This window comes from Cheilinus undulatus, linkage group 16 (genome assembly GCF_018320785.1).
Source record: "Cheilinus undulatus linkage group 16, ASM1832078v1, whole genome shotgun sequence".
In the NCBI taxonomy this organism is placed as follows: domain Eukaryota; kingdom Metazoa; phylum Chordata; class Actinopteri; order Labriformes; family Labridae; genus Cheilinus; species Cheilinus undulatus.
The window spans coordinates 45581665-45602030 of NC_054880.1; the positions used below are offsets into that span (position 1 = coordinate 45581665).

Below are 20366 nucleotides of genomic sequence, written 5' to 3' on the forward strand. Positions count from 1 at the left end.
TAAGCATACACTGTATTGCCAAAAGTATTCGCTCACCTGCCTTGACTCACATATGAACTTAAGTGGCATCCTTTTCTTAATCCATAGGGTTTAATATGACGTCGGTCCACCCTTTGCAGCTATAACAGCTTCAACTCTTCTGGGAAGGCTTTCCACAAGGTTTAGGAGTGTGTTTATGGCCAGGAGCATGTTTGTGAGGTCACACACTGATGTTGGACCAGAAGGCCTGGCTCTCAGTCTCCACTCTAATTCATCCCAAAGGTGTTCTATGGGGTTGAGGTCAGGACTCTGTGCAGGCCAGTCAAGTTGATCCACACCAAACTCTCTCCTCCATGTCTTTATGGACCTTGCTTTGTGCACTTGTGCACAGTCATGTTGGAACAGGAAGGGGCCATCCCCAAACTGTTCCCACAAAGTTAGGGGCATGGAATTGTCCAAAATCCCTTGGTATGCTGAAGCATTCAGAGTTCCTTTCACTGGAACTAAGGTCCAAACCCAGCCCCTGAAAAACAAGCCCACACCATAATCCCCCTCCACCAAACTTTACACTTGGCACAATGCAGTCAGACAAGTACCGTTCTCCTGGCAACCGCCAAACCCTGACTGGTCCATCAGATTGCCAGATGGAGAAGCATGATTGATCACTCCAGAGAAGGCGTCTCCACTGCTCTAGAGTCCAGTGGCGGCGTGCTTTACACCACTGCATCCCACGCTGTGCATTGCACTTGGTGATGTATGGCTTGGATGCAGCTGCTCGACCATGGAAACCCATTCCATGAAGCTCTCTACCACTGTTCTTGAGATAATCTGAAGGCCACATGAAGTTTGGAGGTCTGTAGCTATTGACTCTGCAGAAAGTTGGCCACCTCTGTGCACTATGACCTCAGCATCCTCTGACCCCGCTCCGTCATTTTACGTGACCTACCACTTGGTGGCTGAGTTGCTGTGGTTCCCAATGGCTTCCACCTTGTTATAATACCACTGACAGTTGACTGTGGAATATTTAGGAGCCATGAAATTTCACCACTGGACTTGTTGCACAGGTGGCATCCTATCACAGTACCACACTGGAATTCACTGAGCTCCTGAGAGTGAACCATTCTTTCACAAATGTTTGTAGAAACAGTCTGCATGCCTAGGTGATGATTTTATACACCTGTGGACATGGAAGTGATTGGAACACCTGACTTACATTATTTGGATGGGTGAGTGAATACTTTTGGCAATATAGCATACATTCACCTAGTGTCTCTGGGTTTTGTTTATGAAACAATTAAAATTGATGTTGATTTTTAAACAGTAATTGATCTCTCTTTAGTTTGTGTGGGTCTTGGGTGGGCTCGGCTTTCCTAAGATTTAAGTAGGAGGCCCCAGGAAAAAATTAGGAACCAGTGCTGTAGGGGACATTATGAGGAATTGTGCCATAGACTTCCATTGTTATGCTGATGATACCCAACTGTATCCATGAAGCCTGATGATAAAAGTCAGTTATTTAAACTAGAAGCATACCTTAAAGTCATTAAGACCTCGATGACCAGAAATTTGCTGCTTCTTAACTCAGACAAGTCTGAGGTTATTGATTGATTAATTGATTAAAATAGTAATAAGGTCGGTCATGTTTTATTATAAGGAGTGGGATGCAAACTTATGTATTTTAAAGCAGACACTGGGCCCAGTCAGAGCCTTAGACCTCCCATCATGATGCCTGGGTTTTTGTGTCAGGGGAGTTTTTGTTCAAGGGGGTCATATCAGGCTCTATATCTTCTCCATCCATCCTCCAAAACATTCTCAAATTCAAAATGTGTGTTTTTTTTAAACTCCCTAGAGTTATTAAAATGACTCCCAAAATAACTGCGATTAAAACAATTAACCATTATTAGCCATTATTAATAAATAAAATGCATGTTAAACACACAGATTTATCAGTCCATTCATGATAAAATAAGACAAAAAAGACAATAAAATGAAATATTTATATTTAATGATAAATAATTATTGATAATAATAATGTTAAATTATTATGTTTCATTATTTAATTAGTTAATTGATTAATTTATTAAATAATTGAATTAATATTACCATTTAATAATTTTAATAATCAAAATCAATAATATTTCTTAATCAATAAAAATAAAAATAATAATAATAAAAATGTTTATTATTATTTTTAAATTTAAATCATTTTAATTTAATTAAAGAAAATTTAAAGACTCATTCTCCAGGGATCACACACATTGAAAAGTTGCTTTAGAGTATAAAATCTGAGAATATTTGGAGTAGTAAAGCCTCGCATTTATCAGTTTTTTGTGTTCATACATACTTCTGCTCTTCACAGTCTGGCTCATCCAGACTCAGCTCCTTCCTCATTGTTCCCTCAATCTCAGCTGCCAGAGAATCCTGTAACACAGGAAGAATACAAATAAATGGATCATACACACAAACACACATGCAGTCACTGATATAGACATACATACATGCACATTCTCTCACCATTGGGTAAAGCCCCAGAGGATGGAAGCGCCGAGGCGTTCCTGCAGGGTAGTTTCTGTTCCTCAGGTTCTTCAGCTCCTCCTGTGCTTCATGCAGCATCTCTATACACTCTGAATACTTCTCCTCCAGCTCTTGCAGCTGTTTATCATTAAATTTAATATTTTAGAGTTATCAAAATCAAACAGCTTGGAATCAGCTTGGCAGGGAAAAGCAACCATGACAAAGTTACCTCTGCTGTGAGCTGCCTTTGGGCGTCTTTAGCTGCCAGCAGGTGTTGAGAAAGTTCCTCATTTTCTACTGCGAACTAGAAAAACAACACCCGGATTAAAACGAGCAGAGGTTAAGAACAATCGCCTTAAGTTGAAGAGTATTCACTCACAGATTTGGCTTTCTTCTGCAGATCTACTATCTGAGAGAGGAGGTGTGTGATCTCTTCTTGCTGCCGGGATGCATCCTCTGTCTTTCTCGCTAACTCTTCAGCTATTGCAGAAATCTGGAGACTGGACAATCCTGATAGAACAGAAACAGGAGGGTTAGAGCAATCAAAAACACAGGAACAAGAGACCCTCCCTGTGTGAACACATAATAGCTGAAGACATAGGCTTACGGAGTTCTTTGACACAGTCGTTGACCAGCTGCTGCTCCTTCTCCTCATAGGTTTCAGTCTCTGACTTCAGATGGTTAGCCTGGGTGTGCACATCCATGATTAAAACACACAGCCTAACAAATACATGCTCTTATTTACATGTGTGTGTCTGTGTTACTCAGATACCTCTGAGCGGAGCGACAGATTCTCCTCTTCCAGATCTTTGAGCTTCCTCTGGAGCGTATCACTCAGGAAGCCTCCTGCAGCACTTTCCACTTTACTTTTCTTCCCCCTTAAGACAGAAAATACACAACCAGCCTGAAACTCTTTGCAACAGTCCACTTTTACTTTCCTACTGTGCAGATTTAGTGTTTATCTACATGTTGCTGTGATTTCATACACATTTGTTTGGCTTTAATCCCTGATGCATGAATATTCAGAATGATATCCAGAAAGGGGAATGATGATAAACAAAGACAGGATGCTAACGTTGGGGAGCTGCCGGACTCCTCCTCACTCTCTTCGGCCGCGTTGGTGTAAAACTGCAGCAGCTCATCCTTCAGGTTCAGTTCATGGTGCAGCTGGGCCACCTGGAAGAGAAATTATAGTGTTTAATACTTGTATGTGATTACATACATGTTCCCTCTGTGTATGCATGCATGCATGCGTGCAGCAAAAATGAAGTTTTCTATCTTAACCTCCTGAGACCGAGGCGAGCCAAGACCGAGGCGTGTACACACAAGGACACGACATTTTCACAGTAATAATTTCTGCTTTTAGAATTTTTCAGATAATTGTCCAGAGTGTCTAATGATGTTTAAGTAAAATATCAAAAATATTGAGAGAATCTGCAATGCTATTTTTACTATGAAATGAAATTTTAGGGACTTCATGTTGATATCTTGGGGGTAATTCCTTGGAAATTTCAAGTAACATCATAGAATTTTTGGTGATATGTTTGATATTTTGGAGAAGGAAATTTGCCTCAGACTGTTTCATGGGAATCTGCAACGTTAATACAGAAGTTTGTAATCCGTTTGGTATTGTAGGTGTTTGGAAACTTTCTGGTATTTTCACATAAATTTGGAAGACAGTTAAAGTGATTTGAAGGAATTTGAATGAGTTTTTAGGGTGAATTTGCCAAGATAATTTAAGATTTTTTCATTGACACTTGGGAAATTTATATGTAGTTTTATCAGGAATTTGTTCGGTAATTCCGGTTGGGATGTTCTTTGAAATGTTCAAGAATTTTATGGAAATTTTAGGGAATTTGGATATTTGGAAAATTTGTTAGAAAAATTTCAAGTATTTTCATATGAAATTATGGAATATGGTTGTATATTTTTGAGTGTTTCATTGAAAGTTTAAAAGTGAATTTGCTTTGAATTTTTTGGGGCATTTTCATGGGAATTTGTGAGATTAGTTGATAAGTTTGGTATTGGTTTGGTAGGTATTTGTATAGAAATTTTCATGGATTTTCATTGAAATTTGGGAAATGTATTTGTAATTTGGGAGAATTTTCTAACCTGATATGCCAAATGGATTTGTTTCACACATCTATCTGGTAAACCTTCCATAGACAGTGTTTGGGAAGGGCAGAGCCTTTGAAAAAAACTCTGACGGTGATTGGATGAACGTTGTGCCTGTCACATCTTTACGGGCCAATCAGAGCAACAAAACGTGACATAGCTGCTACCAATGTATGCGTGCTCAGCTACCAAGGAATAACGCGAAACATGGCGACTGTAGACATATCAGTACTCGACTTTTGTGGTTTTTGAAAACAAAACAACTCACTGCTGTTCTTTGTTCTTCTTTTAATGAATGTCATCAAGTTCTGACAAAACTGGCGTTTTATCAGCATCCACGCTAATGTCTTCCATCATAACGCCAGCCTCTTGTTGCTGCTTGTTTACATCATGACTCTGCCGTGCCTGAAAGTACTGCCCCTCGTCGCTGATTGTTCCTGTCACTTTCTAACCGGGCCTAAACGGTTCAGACGGGAGCTTTTCAAGATGGATTCACCAGTGAGAAACACGGAAACAGGTGTATCCATCTGCTTTAAAAGGTTAGGAATTTTCCATCTACTTCATGGAATTTCGGGTAGCTCTTCCATACACTTTTGAGAAATGTATAAGAAAATGTTTAGGGAATTGCCTTAAATTTTAGGTTTATTGAATTTACAGTTAAACTAAAACTTGGGAAAAAAAAGAAAAAAAATTGGTCATTTTTGGGGGAATTTTTTAAAATATGTTTAGGAACGTTCACAGAAATTTTAGGTAAGTTTGGGAAATTGTGTGGATTTTGGAAATGAAAATTTCCAAAAATTCAGAACCTTTACTCATCCCAAATAAGTGGGATGAACTAAACACATTCCAAACAAAAGCCCAGGTCTCAGGAGGATGTTTTTGTCATAGCTGGTATATTTGAAGCCAAAAAACAAGAAGGCTGGGAGAATTATTTAACCATCACTGATAAACATTTACAGATAAGAGAAAACTACCTGGAGGTCTACTTAGAAGTGGATTAATACTCATGTGAGGGACATGGAAGAGTTTCTAAACCCTCAGACCACTTTTCCCCTGGAAACCTATGGGTGTTACGTTCTACTGATGAGTAATTTGTGTCCAACTCCTGACACTTCAGCGCAAAATGTTGCTGTTCACGTACACTATATGGACAAAAGTTTTTGGCCACACCTGTCGATTTCTGAATTTAGGCGTTTCATTCAGACCCATTTCCACAGGTATCATCACCTAACCATGCAGTCTCCATTTGCAAACATTTGTGATCCTAACCTGGTCATTCTGAAGAGCTCAGTGACTCTGTGGTACTGTGATGGATGCTACCATGGTTTGTGAAGTTTCATTCCTGCAGGATATTCCACAGTCAACTGTAAGCGTTATTATAAGAAAGTGAAACAACATTGACTCAGACCATATAAACTCACAGAGGGGGGTCAACAACTGCTAAGGCTAATGGTTGTAAAAGTCACCAACATTCTGCTGATTCTGCAGCTGCAGAGTTCTGAACCTCCACTGGCATTAGGAGCTTCATGGAAAGGGTTTCCATGCCTGAGCAGCTGCATGGAAGCCTCACATCACTAAGTCCAAACTGTGGATGGAGAACATTACCTGCCTGACTGCATCATTCCAACTGTGAACTGAAGGCTGATCTTAATGCTTCACCATACCAAGACATACTGGACAATGCTATGCTTCCAGCTGTGTGGAAACAGTTTGGGGACGGCCATTTTCTATTCCAACATGACTGTGCACCAGAGCGCAAAGAAGGACTATAAAGACCTGGTCTGATGAGTTTAGTGTGGAAGAACTTGGCCCATCCAGCACCTTTGGGATGAACAGAATGGAGATTGTGAGCCGGGTCTTCTTGTTCACCATGAGTGGAGAGACACTCATGTATTTTAATACAATGTCATTACAGTCCGTGTTGGTGTGATGGTCAGGTGGCCAAATACTTTTGTCCATATAATGTATGTGTAAATCCTCCTGCCCTCTACAGATGGAAACTCATCCAAAACAATCACCAGTTACAGGAATCTTAAATGCTTCTATTTCTACATGTTTGATCTTAACACATGTTGCTTTAGCATGTGAAGATTTTCATCTGTTATCAAGAAACGTATAGATGATGCTAGACAAGGCTTCAAATTAAGAATGTCGGTATATTTCTAAATAATACAATGAAGGTCTTCAGCCTGGATGTTAAATATCCTGTCTCTGTGCTGCATCAGACTTCATATAGTTGGAAGGGGATTTGCAAATCAGTTTTCTGGTTTTTAATTGTATTTCACACATTGATGCAACTTTTCCTGGAATCAGAATTTGTAATTATTCATCTATTTAAGGTTTACTGGTTAGGGACAGAAACAGCATACATAAACACACTGGGAGCATCTGTTCCATGCACGTATCACCAGAAAGGCTTTATAAGAAGAACAAGATGAGGTTAAAACCTAGTATACGGCTGATCGCAGCTATCTGGGATGCCTGTAGAAATACCTGACACGCCAGACCGACTCATTTATCCATTGCATGAGTATATTTGACATTCATCTGGGAAAGCTCCCAAAGAAAGTGTTTGGGAAGGGCAAGACTTTTCAGAAAACCTTCAGATGGTTATTAGACGAATGTTCTGTCTGTCGCATTCATGATCGGACAGTCAGAGCGACAAGTTGCGTTGTGCGCATGCGCTACTCTTGTGCAGGCTACTGCTGCCTTCTAAAATTGATGTCAAAGTCGCTTGGGCTGCTGCTCTGTCAAGACAAGCTTTTGGTGTGGCTCTCTGCTCTTGTTTTATAAAGAAATGGGGTCCCGTTCCCATTAAACTGCTGCTTTCCTACTGCTACATAAGCTAACAGCTACCGTGGCAGCAGCTCCTGGATACTAGCGATGATCCAAGACCATTTTTTCCTTCCGTAGTACGGATCCGATACCAGTGTGCAGCGTAGAAAATTATTTTAGACCTATATTTGACTCAACAAATAGAATCATAATGTAGAGCATCTCTGTGATCCTAGAGTTGTTCTTCTGCTGATTATTGAGTTTTACTGCTAAATATTAAAATAACAGTAAAACAGGGGGCTGCATCACACTCACTGGCTGACAGACCCTCACAAAGAGTGCACAATATGGCGGTTAGCATACGCGTTAGCATTCAAGCTTGTGGAAATAAACAATCGCAATTTGATTAAATGGATAAAAAGATGTTCAATATCAGGTTTACTGGTGTGGCTCTGATCAGTAAAGTCCCCAAAAGTCACATGAGTTCCAGGCTCCCTGAAATGCTGCTGCACGGGATTCAAAGGCATCAATAGTGTCAATGGGAAGGAACAATGGCTAGCTTCAAGAGGAAAAACAAGTAAGAGGAAACGATTTATGGCTCAAAAGTTCTTTAACTTTGACAAACTGTGTCACTTCTTGTCGAGTACGACAGCGCTGGTCTGGAAGGCGTTTTAATGATCACGTTCAGAGAAAACTGTCACACAGCCTCCATTCTTTGCTGCTGCAGTGGGCCCTTTGGTTCTTCTTTGCTGCTCTAAAAACGGTAGCCCATGCATGACGTGCTTTCCGGCAGTGAAGAAAAATTGATTTCCGGTTTATAGTGCTAACAGTTAGCATAGCTAAATGAAGCAAAATATAAAGCTAAACCAAACAGCATCCGAACGGTGCATAAACTCGTACACTCGCCAATACCAGTACCTGCATATTAAGCAGTATCTGACGTATTTCCGGTACTGGTATCGGAATCGGAACAACCCTACTGGATACCCTAGAGAACACCACCGTAGCTATCACATACTCATGCCAAAATACATCGGCAGAAGAGATAAAACATCTTCCACAACATGAAAATCTTTTAGGGTTGTTTTTACTCGTTATTTCCAACAGAGTCGTGGTCTAGTTGTGGTAAAACAGACAGAATGCTAACGCTACATCTGAGGTAATCACCGCAGTGGAGGCAGACATCACTGATGGCTAAACCCCGCCCATAGCGCAACTCCATATGTATGGCTCTGAAGTCAAGTCAGTCTGTCAGTCAGTGAGACACATGCAGAGCCATGCCAGCCAAAAAGGTTTAAATCAAAAGTTAAAGGTAAAATATGTGATCTAAGTACAGCGAGAAACATAAAAAAGCACATAGAACAGCACTAAAATGATGTAAAATCAGACATGAGTGCAGCTTTGTTGCTGATTTAATGAGGATTAGGTAGCTCTCTTAAAGTGACCTATATAACTGCTGTTATTAAAACTAGAAAGTCGCTCTAGAGCTGGCATCGGTGTTTAGAGTCTGACTGATGTGGATCCTCATGTGTGAGTGAACAAACCTCCTCCGTGATTTGTCCCACTCGTTCCTCCAGGTAGTCATTCTGCTCCGTCAGAGTTCTGTTCTTCTTCAGGAGAGACTGGCCGATTCTTGCTGCCAGCTCCAAATCTCTCTCTTTCTATTGGTCGAGTAAAGAGAGGAGTGAAAGGTTAAGCATTTATACCACTATGAAACACTGTTGAGCTACATTTGATGCCCTGTGTGGGTGGAGGTTCAGCCACTGTGGTTAAATTTAGAAGCCGAGTCCATTCACTGCTGCTGTATTTTTCTGCTTATTTGATGATTTCTGTTTTATGACTAGTCATACCTATGAGCATGCTCTGCTTTAGCTGTACAGTTTACACTATTTCAACCCCACTGGTGCTGCTTAAGACAACCAAAATGGACAGCCTCACCTCCTCCAACAGACGTGTGACTGCATCGATGTCATTGTAGGTCTTCGTCATCTGGCCCACTCTGTCTGCACATAGCACTGTGGAGATTTAGAGAACACACAAAGAACAATGAGAGAGCTTCATCAGTGTGAGGGAAGAAGCAAACATGTCTACATGCACAGTTACAGAAAGCTTAGAAAGTCATCCTCTCAGAGGTGGCACATGGGTCGCTTTCAGGCTGTGACATCCACCCTCATTGATTAAATGTTAGCGTATGATAGAGTAGTAATTGTTTTCCATGGTGCACCACATTTGGCTCGGATACCCCGAGGCTCTCATCGACTTCAGAGCTGGAATCGATGGCTTTCTGCACTGAGTTATCGAATACATTGTGCAAACTTCTGTAATCCTGTTAGCTCTGACACCTGCACAAAACATTTAACTGCTGTTTCATTAAATCACCTTTTGGTTCCTACAAACTGGGATCCTCTCAGGCGTGCTAATGGACTGTGTGGATTTGCGTGTGCTCCAAGGGCTGATGTGTCAAAACAGAGGCAATTCAAAATCAGCAGGCTTCCTCTTCTCCTCAAAATGCACCAAAAGCACACCAAACTATCCAGAACAGTTCAACCATGACAGCACAGTTTATCTACTTCTTCTTTAAGTAAAGAAGCTGTACTACAAAGATAACTCAAGCATGAAAGTTAGCATGAGAAAAGACCTCTTTACCTTTCTTATAGTACCAGTCATTCAGCTCACACTCATCCATCGCTAAACTCTCCATCCCGCTTTTGCTCTCCATCTCTTCCTTGAGCTCCACAACCACTGATAAAAAACAGTCCAAACACTGGTCCATTTACTTTCACCGTCTCCCTGTCTTACTGCTCAGCTACTGCACAACACGCCCGAGGGACTGGATTACCCGCCTACATGGAAGCCCCTGTGAGCGAGTGTGAGGGAGGCAGAGAGAGAGAGAGTGTTTTAGAGTTGTAGAGTAAAAAGAGAAAGCAGGGAGCAGGGCAGAGCCAATCAGAGATGTGAAGTCCTGACAGAACTCTCCTCTTTCTGCCATCACCTCCCCTCACTACACCTCTGGTTCTGTACAAGGCTGCAAAACATCTACCTGCTTCTAGCAACTGTTGCCATGGCAACCCACTAACAGAGGCACTCTTTACTATTGAACCAGCGCCATACTGAGGCCATCGCACGCTCTCACACATAGGTCGAGCCCTATGTCATTGACTTGGCTTAAAAATGGAACTCAATAGACTGGGAAGCAATTATCTGACTTCTTTGAAACGCACTTCCTCTTAACTTCACAGAATCCTGGTTATACTGATGTAACAGTGAAGAGACTGATGGTAACAAACAAGAGGATCTATAGAAAGAACAAGTAGATCTCTGAGTGCTTAAAAAACAAACTCCATCCATCCATTTTCTACAGTGCCTATAGAAATATTCAGCCCCTTGGATTGTTTACCCTTTAACTGATTTTATAAAAGGTCAATTAAGTGTGGATTTGTTGTTACATCGTAAAAAAGTAATGCCAATTAAACAGAAATGTGTAATGCAGAATAAGTGACTGCATAAATATTCACCCCCTTTAAGTCAGTGTTTAGTAGCGTCACCTTTGGCTGCAATCACAGCTCTGTCCCTGTGTGGATAGGTTTAAACCTTGCACATCTGGATGCTGCAATTTGACTCCATTCTTCTTTGCAAAAATTCTCAAGCTCTGTCAGGTTACACAGCGATCAGGTGTGAAAAGCCCTTTACAAGTCCAGCTACAAATTCTCTATTGGATTGAGGTCTGGGCTTTGACTCAGCTGCTCCAGAACATTCCCCCTGTCTCCATTTCTGTGTAGCTTTCTCTGTAAGCATCTAGTCACTGTCTTGCTGGAAAATAAATCCTCTCCCAAACCTTAGTTCTCTTGCAGACAGAATAAGATTGTCCTCCAGGATTTATTAAACTTTGCAAAATCTATTTTACCCTCTACCTTTACAAGCCCTCCAGGGCCAGCTCCTGAGAAGCATCCCCACAGCATGATGCTGCCATCACCGTGCTCCACAGTGGGGATGGTGTGTTTGTGGTGATGTCAGTGTTTAGGGTCTCGTCTGATGGCCTAAAAGCTCCATTTTGGTCTCATCAGACCAAAGAACTTTCTTCCTCTTGACTATGGAGTCTCCCACAGTCCTTTTAGTGAACTCCAGTCCAGATTTAAAATAAGTCTTCTTCAGAATGCCACTCTCCCATGAATCTTTGTGTCATGTTACAGTTCTGATTTGTTATGGATAGACTGCCTGTCTATTGGCATTAATGTAGAAATTTATACATATAAACTTTGTTTTCTAGTACCCATGAAATGTGTCATTAAATCTAGGATTTGGGATTTATCGGTGTATTTACTTTTCTCTTGTTGACTCTTTCTTCTTATGACATTTCTTTGTTCTACTTTGGGGGTAAATTTTGTCATGTAATCACCAAAAATGAACCAAGACCATTTTATATTGTTCTCAGAGGTCCCTAAAACATGCCTTTGAAGTTGGTTGGTGAAACAACACTCCAGTATTGGATTACTGCATGTGTAAAAACCCCTCTGTTTCAGCCCTGCTCAGAACCAGCTGTTTCCATGTCTGTGGCTTTAAATGTTAATGGGCTGTCTGACTCCGCCCCTGACCACTCCCCTCTCAGAAAAGGGATTGGGCTCTCCTGGTTGATCAAGAGAGGAGGGTGGAACTTCCTTCCAAGCGGGGAGGGCCAACTAACCTAGGGGCAGGGCCAATTCCCCACGTGACATCATGAGGGTAAAATCTGAGAACGGCTTGTTTCAGGACATTTTCTGAAAGCTGAGAAAGAAAGGGGAGGAGGGAATGGATTTTTTTAGGACTTGAGGGGATTGTGGACAGTCCAGGGGCATATATTTTTAACAGAGAAGCCTGAAAAAGTGATTTTTGCATAATATGTGACCTTTAATACCAGGAATCTTTTAGTAACAGATTATACAGCCCTAATAAAGTCAATCTCAAAGTCTTTGAATACAAATACTGAGAGACAGATTTAAATTCATTCACAGAAAGTGTTCATCTATTTTCCATAATGATGAAGATTCATTGCTGATTTAAAACTGTTTAACTTTTGCGAAAGAGTTAAAATGTGCAATAATGTAAATGTTGCTGAAGAACGATGACACTCTCCCTCCTCTCTGCGGTGCGTGCCAGCTGTTGGCAGTGAGCAGGAGAAGCACGTGTCTGCACAAGCGTGTGAAGCCGTGGGTCTGACGGAGCATGAGCTGATGGATATCGAGCTTTAATGGGCCAACAGCGGTCTCCCCAAACAGTGATGTAGTGGAGTCCATGTGGTGTCATATTATTAGTGATTTTATACATTTAAGGATGTAAAAAAAAGCTGTTTAGTTGGTCAAAACTGTGGCTTTCATGATGAAACGTTTACCAAAGGTAGCAGTAGAAGTACTGTTACAACACTGAATGAGAAAAAACTCTAAGAGTTCATTTATAATAAATTAATGCTGTCATCGTATGATGATAAGACATTTATCCAGATTAACTAAAATCTTAATTATGGACCAAAAAGTTTTCATTGACTATAAACATACATAGGTGGTTTTATGGCTGTAGGCAGCTGTCTGGGGCCTCATGTTCCAATGATATGGTTGACGTAAGTCTGCATCAAATATAAGATACATGTTAAAAGGTAGAACTACTGATAAAAATGTTCATTTTGGATGAATGAAGATGCTGAGAGTTAGCAAACAGAACCAAAAAAGTTGAATTTTCCCTGATCCCTGGCCCAAGTCTCTCCAGAAGCCCAAAAAAGTATTTATATTAAAAGTGTAAGTTAATTAAATTATCTTTATGAAATTTGTGCAATTATATTTCAGACATTTAATTCGTAAATAGCTGCAAAAATAAAAACTGCACTGAGCTGTGGTACAGCAGATCAGCTGGTGAAAGCATGCAATAAAAAATATGCATGCTTTCAAACTATCAATAAAATAAGAAACAAGTTAATCTCGGCGAGATTCAATACATTTCTTATCTACTGTAGGAGACTCCCAGTTTATATCTAGTAAAATGAAAACATCTTTCACACATAAACATGCATTCTAAGCAATATATCAACAAACAGTTATTAGAATGTAAATCAGACTACTTAAACATTCAGAATGTTCTCAGTCATCTGAGTTTTACAGTGAGTTTGACCAGTTTTGACTACCTAGAACACACATATAGATGTGTACAAGCCACCTAGACTGTGACTGTTAACAGGACTAATACTACTACTGCATGAGCACTGTTACTGAGGGGGGGTAACAGCAACTGAGACTGGAGTTTAAGCCTGTGCTTTCTGCAGAACAATCCGCTTGTAAAGCAGTTAAAATTTCAGAAACATATAAATAAAAATGTACAGGTCATCCACCATCAGAGGGATAGACTGACTCCAGAATGGCCCCCAATGTAAACATACATGAGAAGCTTTAAAGAAGAACCTCCATGTGTATTTATGCACTCATAAAGTCACCCCAAAAACATAAGCAGCAAAAAGTGGACTGGAGCGTATGGAGGGAGGCTAACATGTCAGTGAAACACAGAACAGGAAACTATTGTATGTGAAACAACAACAAAAGCTTCAACCTCAGGTAAGCAGGACTTTCATTTGTTCTTTAAAATTCTGATTTCCTGTCTATGAGAAAGCCTCTGTTCTCTCTCATACATCTGCTGAGCCGGTGCATTAGCGCTGAATTGGTGGGATGAGAATTAAAATGACCTGGTCAGAGCATATATTGATATTTCAGAGCCAACTAGAGCAAACAAAATCCATCGTCATGGTCTGTTAGAGCAACCTCTTTCTTTGCTTTTATTTCTTTATCCATCTTTTGTGCTTTTTAAAGTTTATTTCTTTGTTGGTTTAATGTCATAAAGTTCTTTACTGCTATCAGGGTCGTTATTTTTCATCACATTTGACATCTGACCTAATGATTTATCCAAGTCACACCCAAAAGGTTGGAAACTGTTGAAATAATTCAACACAAAGCATTTTTATGCTAAAAATGGAGTATGGTACATTATAAAGGCATTACAAAGCATAATCAATAGTTTAGTGTGGAATGCTTTTTAAAAATAAATTCACATCTCATGAATTGACATTAGATGTTTATGTGAACAAACAGGCTAAAAACAAAGTAAGGAAAATAGGTTTCCACTGTTTAAACCAGGGGTTCTTAAACTTTTCAGCCCATGACCCCTAAAAGAAAGGTGCCAGAGACCGGGACCCCCACTGTCCCTGAAGGTGGATGAACAGCCATGAAAATTCTAGAACAGTCATGTGCAGACAAGGCCGTTCATAAGGGGGATAAAGGGGAGAACTTTCTGGGACCCAGTTAAACTGGGGGACCATGAAGGTCTGAAAAATCGTGGTCTATTGTAAAGTTAAGCTGTGATATCCATTTTTTTGAACAACAACCACTCTTATCAAAGCAACAAATATATTTTTTATTCATTTGAGTGTACTGTATAGCCATCTTAAAATGTAAATCACTTTTTGCTGAAGGACAGAATTGAAATAGGTTAAAAATGGCTAAAAATGGTAGAAAAGGTGGTGATATGGGATTTTACAAGTACAAAAAATGGTGTAAAAAAAAAACAGGCAAAAAGTGCCAAAATTGGGTTAAAGTGGCAAATATGAGCAGAATAAGTTGTGAAATGGGATTTAAAAGTGGAAAATTTGGTTTAAACTGGCAATAACAGGTTAACTAAGGCAGGGAAATAGGCAGAATATGGCAGAAATTTGTTTAAAGGATATTTTAGTATTTCTGAAGTTGGGCCATTAGAGGTAACTAGTAGTAGAAGTGGCATTAGCTTCCAGCGATTTCAGCGAGGACTGCTCCTTAAAGAAGGTCTCACTGGTTGTACCAGCCAGGAAGCAAGGCTGTACAGCGTTAATAGGTGGGTACAGTTTCTCTGTGTAAATTAGTGAGTTTTGGGTAAAAATGGGCCACAAAACAATGCTGGCTTAAATATATGCACTACTGAAAACTTCTGAAGTGCAGGCTTTGGCTACCGTGTTCTTGCATTTGCAAGAAAGTGACAAAAACACAAAAGCTTTCTGGGTATAAAATAAAATGCTTTGAAAATATTTGATAGTGTGTATGTTTCAGCCAACATTGTTTCGTGGCCCATTTTTACCAAAAACTCGCTACATTTCGTGGAGAAACTGTACCCATCTGTTACACTGTATAGCACAGCTTTCTGGCCAGTACAACCAGAGATGTTCTTCTTTAAGGAGCAATGCTCACTGAAATCCCTGGAAGCTAACGCCACTACTGCTGACACCTACTTCAGACTCAGGTTAAAAAGTACCGAAACATCCCTTTAAACTGGCAAAAGTTGGAATAACAAATAGTAAAATATGTTTTGAATGAGGGGTGCACCGATTGCAATTTTCTGGCTGATCACCGATCACCGATCTTTAAAAAGCCTGACCTGCCAATTCTGATTTTTGGCCAATACCGATTTTTTTTATAACTGACTGCATACACCTTCAATGTTCCAATCTTATTTTACTGAAAAACATTGAACAATACCAGTGAAACAATACAAACTTGTTGTTTTAACTGCACATGAGGTAGTTCTGTCAAATATAAATGAAAAGTTTAGAGCACTGCTGTCCAAACTACTAAATTATATCAGTTCTTTTAGTCTTTCATTTTTCACATTTTAGTAGGTAGAGGCACATGTGAAACCGATCTTATCCACCGATCTTATCTAAGTATCGGCCGATCACAGATCCCCTAAAAATTAAGGAAATTTCAAAAATGGGCATAAGAAGTGGTGAAAAAGGGTTATAATGGGTCAATAGAGGCAAAAGTAGATGGAACGAGTTAAAAATTTGTAAAGAAGTTGCAAAAATTGCTTAAAAGTGAAAGAAATGGGCAGCAAATGTAATGAAATGTGATTGTAAAGTGGCAGAAATGGGTTAAAGTGGCAAAAATGTGTTATAAGTGGCAAAAATTGGTGGGGAAAAGTGATGAAAGTAGGATAAAAAAATTGGTGTAAAGTGGCAAACATGGGTAAAAATTGGCAAAAAAAAAATATGCCCAAATTGCGCAAAATTGATGAAATGTGGCCAATAATAGTGGGGAAATTGGGAGGGGAAAGTGTTTTTAAAGTGGCAGAATGAAACCTGAGAATTCCCAGTTCTAGCCAAAATGTTAAACAGGAACTGGTGCATTGATTCCTATGGTCTGGGCATGCCCACTACTGAGTACATTCTGGTCCTCTGTTCTTACTCTACCTAACAATATCAGGTACAGGGATTCAGAACCAAGAGTTACTCTTCTGAATGACACTTCTAATATAAAACCAGTAAAAGCAAACTCAAATTCATAAGAATAGATCTCACTACAGCCAACAAATGCACAGCAATGTACCTGAAAGAGGAAAAACCACCTACTTTAAGAGGTGGGTTAATGGAGTGGCATCATGAAAAGATAACATACGATTAAAGGGGCATACCAGAAGAGTTTATCTTGAAATGGGGAGATGTTATAACATTTTTTCAGACAGATAACCTCTATTACTGGTATAAGTACTGACCATATGCCAAAGTAAGTCAGGCTTATTTAGCTTGTTGAGATTCCAGCTTTACCCTCCTCTGCTTATTTCTGCTGCTCCTGTTTTGAATCGGCTTCATCTCAGTAACTAGTCTTAACATTTACCTGGATGTATGAGTCTGTGTTAGACACATTTATTTATTTACCTATGCTAGTATACTAACTTTGTATGCATATTTTTCACCTTATTATTGTTTTTGTTAACCAGGCACCCATGATTCGGACCTGAAGCTGTATATTCTGCTGTCATCTCAACCCCATGTTTGTAAAGATGAAAAAAAATGGTTAAAATAAAGTTTATTCTCAAGTGTTCCTGTTGTCCTTGCTACATTCTGACTGTCTGGATCTGATCTAAGGTAGTTCTAATGTTTCTGCTCTCTTCATAGATTCTGAAGGATCTAGAAAACCATCTGTGGTCACTTACAGAAGTATTTGAGCGTCTCTTCGATCTGCTCGGTGGTCAGGTCAAACCTGGTGTCCGGAGCGACCAGAGGCGTGTGCAGCCAGTCATCGTGGTCGTAGCCGTAGACGGTGTCAGCCCGCAACCGATACACCGGCAGCTGCTCCTCTAGAAGACTGATGATCTCAAACTCTGGCAGGTCGGTGCTGTTGCACACATCTGAGGAGAGCACACAGGACAGGGATGTGTGTTCAGTCCATAAAGATTCTGTTGAAATATTTGACATTATTCAATCGGCCAATCAGCTGATGTTTATCAACACGATTTCAAGTTGACAAATCTTTTTCTGATCTAAGATGATTATAAATGCATCATTTGGGGCCATAAGAGTTATAATGTGGACCCCAAGCCATCACTGAGAGATATAGATGTGTTTATCTACAGTAGTGTGGAGCTCTAAAATCACAGGCCACTTTATTAGGTACACCTGTTCACTGCTCTGTAATGTAAAGCCATTCACATGGCAGCAACAAATGCAGTCAGACGTGTAGAAATGTGTTTGCTGCTGCCACCAGAACGGGCAGACAGGTCTTTAAAGTGACTTTTAAGGTGCCATGGCTGTTGGTGGTCTTGGCGGTCTTTCATGCCAAATTCTGACTATTTAAATTGTAGCAAAAATTGAGACTCATCAGACAAGGTGACAGTTTCACTCTGCTACTATAGCCTCAGTTTCCTGTTCATAGCTGACAGGTTCATCTCCTTTAAGATTGGACGTGTTGTGCACTCGGGGATGCTCTTCTGGAAACCTTCTTTGTAGCTACAATGCAGCAATTTCAGGAAATTGCTGGAATCCACTGACGTCATTCCTTGAGCCTTTACTGGAGCAGAAGCATGGACACTGCCTGGCTTTAAACCGTGGATCTCATGACTGATAGGTAAGTGCCTAGCTAACTGAGCCACTGAAGGAGTGTGGTCTGTGCAGCTATTTCAAGAACAAGAGGCAAATCAAACATGAAAATAAACTTTTTTGTCAATAAACTTAAAATGCTTGTTGCATTCATTCACCTGCACAATGAAGTTAGGTGTTAGTGCAAATATACGACCACCAGCTGGCTTTAAACCCAGGTCTCATGAGCAAAAGTCTCCTATTTAACTGACTGCACCACTGAGGAGTCGGTGTGGTCAAAGCACATCCAAGGCATGAGGCTATAACAGGATATGGAAACAAAATTGACTTTGCCATGAAATTTGAAAAGCTTGTGGAGGAAAATTATCAACCAGTTGCTGAACTGACTGTGCCAGTGGGGAGCGGAGATTACACAAGCATTTCCAGCATATAAGGTAAAGACAGCACACTTTCAACGCATGTAATATTCAAAATATTGATCACAATATTCAGAAAAATAATTTTAAGGATCTTGAAAGTTTCATAATTACTACCAGCATCCCTGGGAAAGCTTGATCCAATATTTAGAGAAGACAAAAAATATTTTGTATGCTGTACTGAGTAGAGTGAAATGTTAACTGTCACCGTGGCCAGATTGTTGGACAGACTGGAACAAAACAAATACAACCAAACACTTTCTTTTCTTCATAAGACTAGCATTACTTGAGGACACAGATAATCCAGAAGAACAAAGAAGCTCCACTGCACATGTCTGCCAGAGGAAAATAAGTTTTATATTGATGCTGACTTTGTGGCTAAGTTTAGAGGTTTTCATCTCCTGAGTTCAGTCACAGTCCTTTAATACTGTGACAGCCGTCTTCTCTGATAATCCAAAGGGTTCCTTAATAAAAAACTGCCTTGTTCCTTTGATTCCTAAAACGCTGACATCTACCTGTGATGGTCTCTGCATCCCTGCAGTCGGGCGCCGGCTGTGCGTCAAGCTGAAGCTCGCCCTCGCTCACATACTGCTCCTCGTTGGCGTGACGTTGGTCAGGGTCGGGGTCAGGGTCCGGGTCCAGGTCTGGGGCGGGGGGCTGGGAGGGGGCCGGGGAGGCCAGCTTGGCTCACCTCTCACTGGAGGGGAGCAACGGCGGCCATGGGCCTCTGGAGCTGGAGCTCTGAGGAGGTTTTCAGGTCTACCTGATGGACAGGGAGCAAAGGAACCTGGAGGGGAGAGGAGAAGAGACTTTAAGTGACCTGATCCTGAGTTTTTAGTCCACGTGACTCAGATCTAACCTGACACACCAGATGGATATGTGTCACACATCCATCTGGGAAAGCTTCAATAGGAAACGTTTGAGAAAAGGCAGAGGTTTTGAAAAAACTCAGAGTATGATTGGGTGAATTTTCTGTCTGTCACATCTCTTCAGGTCAATCAGAGCAACAAAACACGTGATGTAGCCACTATCGAGCTGCGTGTGCGCAGCTACTGAGGAATAACGCAAAACATGGCAACTATAGACATGTAAGTACTCGACTTTCGTTTTTTTTGAAAAGAAAACAACTCACTGCTGTTCTTTGTTCTTCTTTTAATGAAGAAATGTTGTCAAGTTCTGATAAAACTGGTGCTTTAGCAGCATCCACGTTAGCTCTTCCTCCATAACTGCACCAGCTCTCGCTGCTGCTTGTTAACGTCACGACTCTGCTGCCCCTGAAAGTACTGCCCCTGACGCTGATTGGTCCTGTCACTCTCTAACGTTTCAGATGGGAGCTTTGCAAGATAGATTCACCAGTGAGAAACAAGGAAACGAGCATATCCATCTGTCTTTGCAAGGTTAACTCAGATCTGGAACAGGAATCTGATCTTTTTGAATCAGATTTGGGACATCTTCATATGTGGATCCATAAACAGGAGTCTGATTCAAACACGCCACACTTTAAAGAAATGTGGACAGATAAATAAATCAGATCTGAGCAAAACATCTGAACTGATCCTGAAGGCTTGCATAATGACTGCAGCCTTAGACATACTTTTGAACCTGATCTCCACACAAATCAATGCGTCTGCTCCCTACAGTCTTTAACTTCAAGTGCTGCTGCTGAGTCGGCATCATGCTGCCTGCCAGCACGCTGAATAAATCACAGCAGAGCTCTG

The 20366-nt window shown here is 40.6% G+C and overlaps 1 protein-coding gene across 2 annotated transcripts in view; it reads right to left on the minus strand.

The window, feature by feature from the left end:
* Positions 1 to 19322, minus strand: part of LOC121524461 (trafficking kinesin-binding protein 1-like) — a 32486-nt gene extending 13164 nt beyond the window's left edge. Inside the window, exons 1-11 of one of the 2 annotated variants that reach the window (XM_041809863.1) lie at positions 19164 to 19322; positions 17350 to 17544; positions 9319 to 9395; positions 8925 to 9041; positions 3566 to 3666; positions 3263 to 3368; positions 3098 to 3176; positions 2870 to 3000; positions 2720 to 2794; positions 2491 to 2628; positions 2321 to 2397 (exon numbers count right to left, since the gene is read on the minus strand). In XM_041809863.1, the coding sequence (XP_041665797.1) occupies positions 2321 to 2397; positions 2491 to 2628; positions 2720 to 2794; positions 2870 to 3000; positions 3098 to 3176; positions 3263 to 3368; positions 3566 to 3666; positions 8925 to 9041; positions 9319 to 9369 (875 nt within the window). In that variant the 5' untranslated portion in view covers positions 9370 to 9395; positions 17350 to 17544; positions 19164 to 19322. Of the gene's footprint in view, positions 1 to 2320; positions 2398 to 2490; positions 2629 to 2719; positions 2795 to 2869; positions 3001 to 3097; positions 3177 to 3262; positions 3369 to 3565; positions 3667 to 8924; positions 9042 to 9318; positions 9396 to 17349; positions 17545 to 19163 lie in introns of those variants that run through there. The other variant, XM_041809862.1, reaches the window with a different exon arrangement.
* Between the last annotated feature and the right edge of the window lie 1044 nt (positions 19323 to 20366).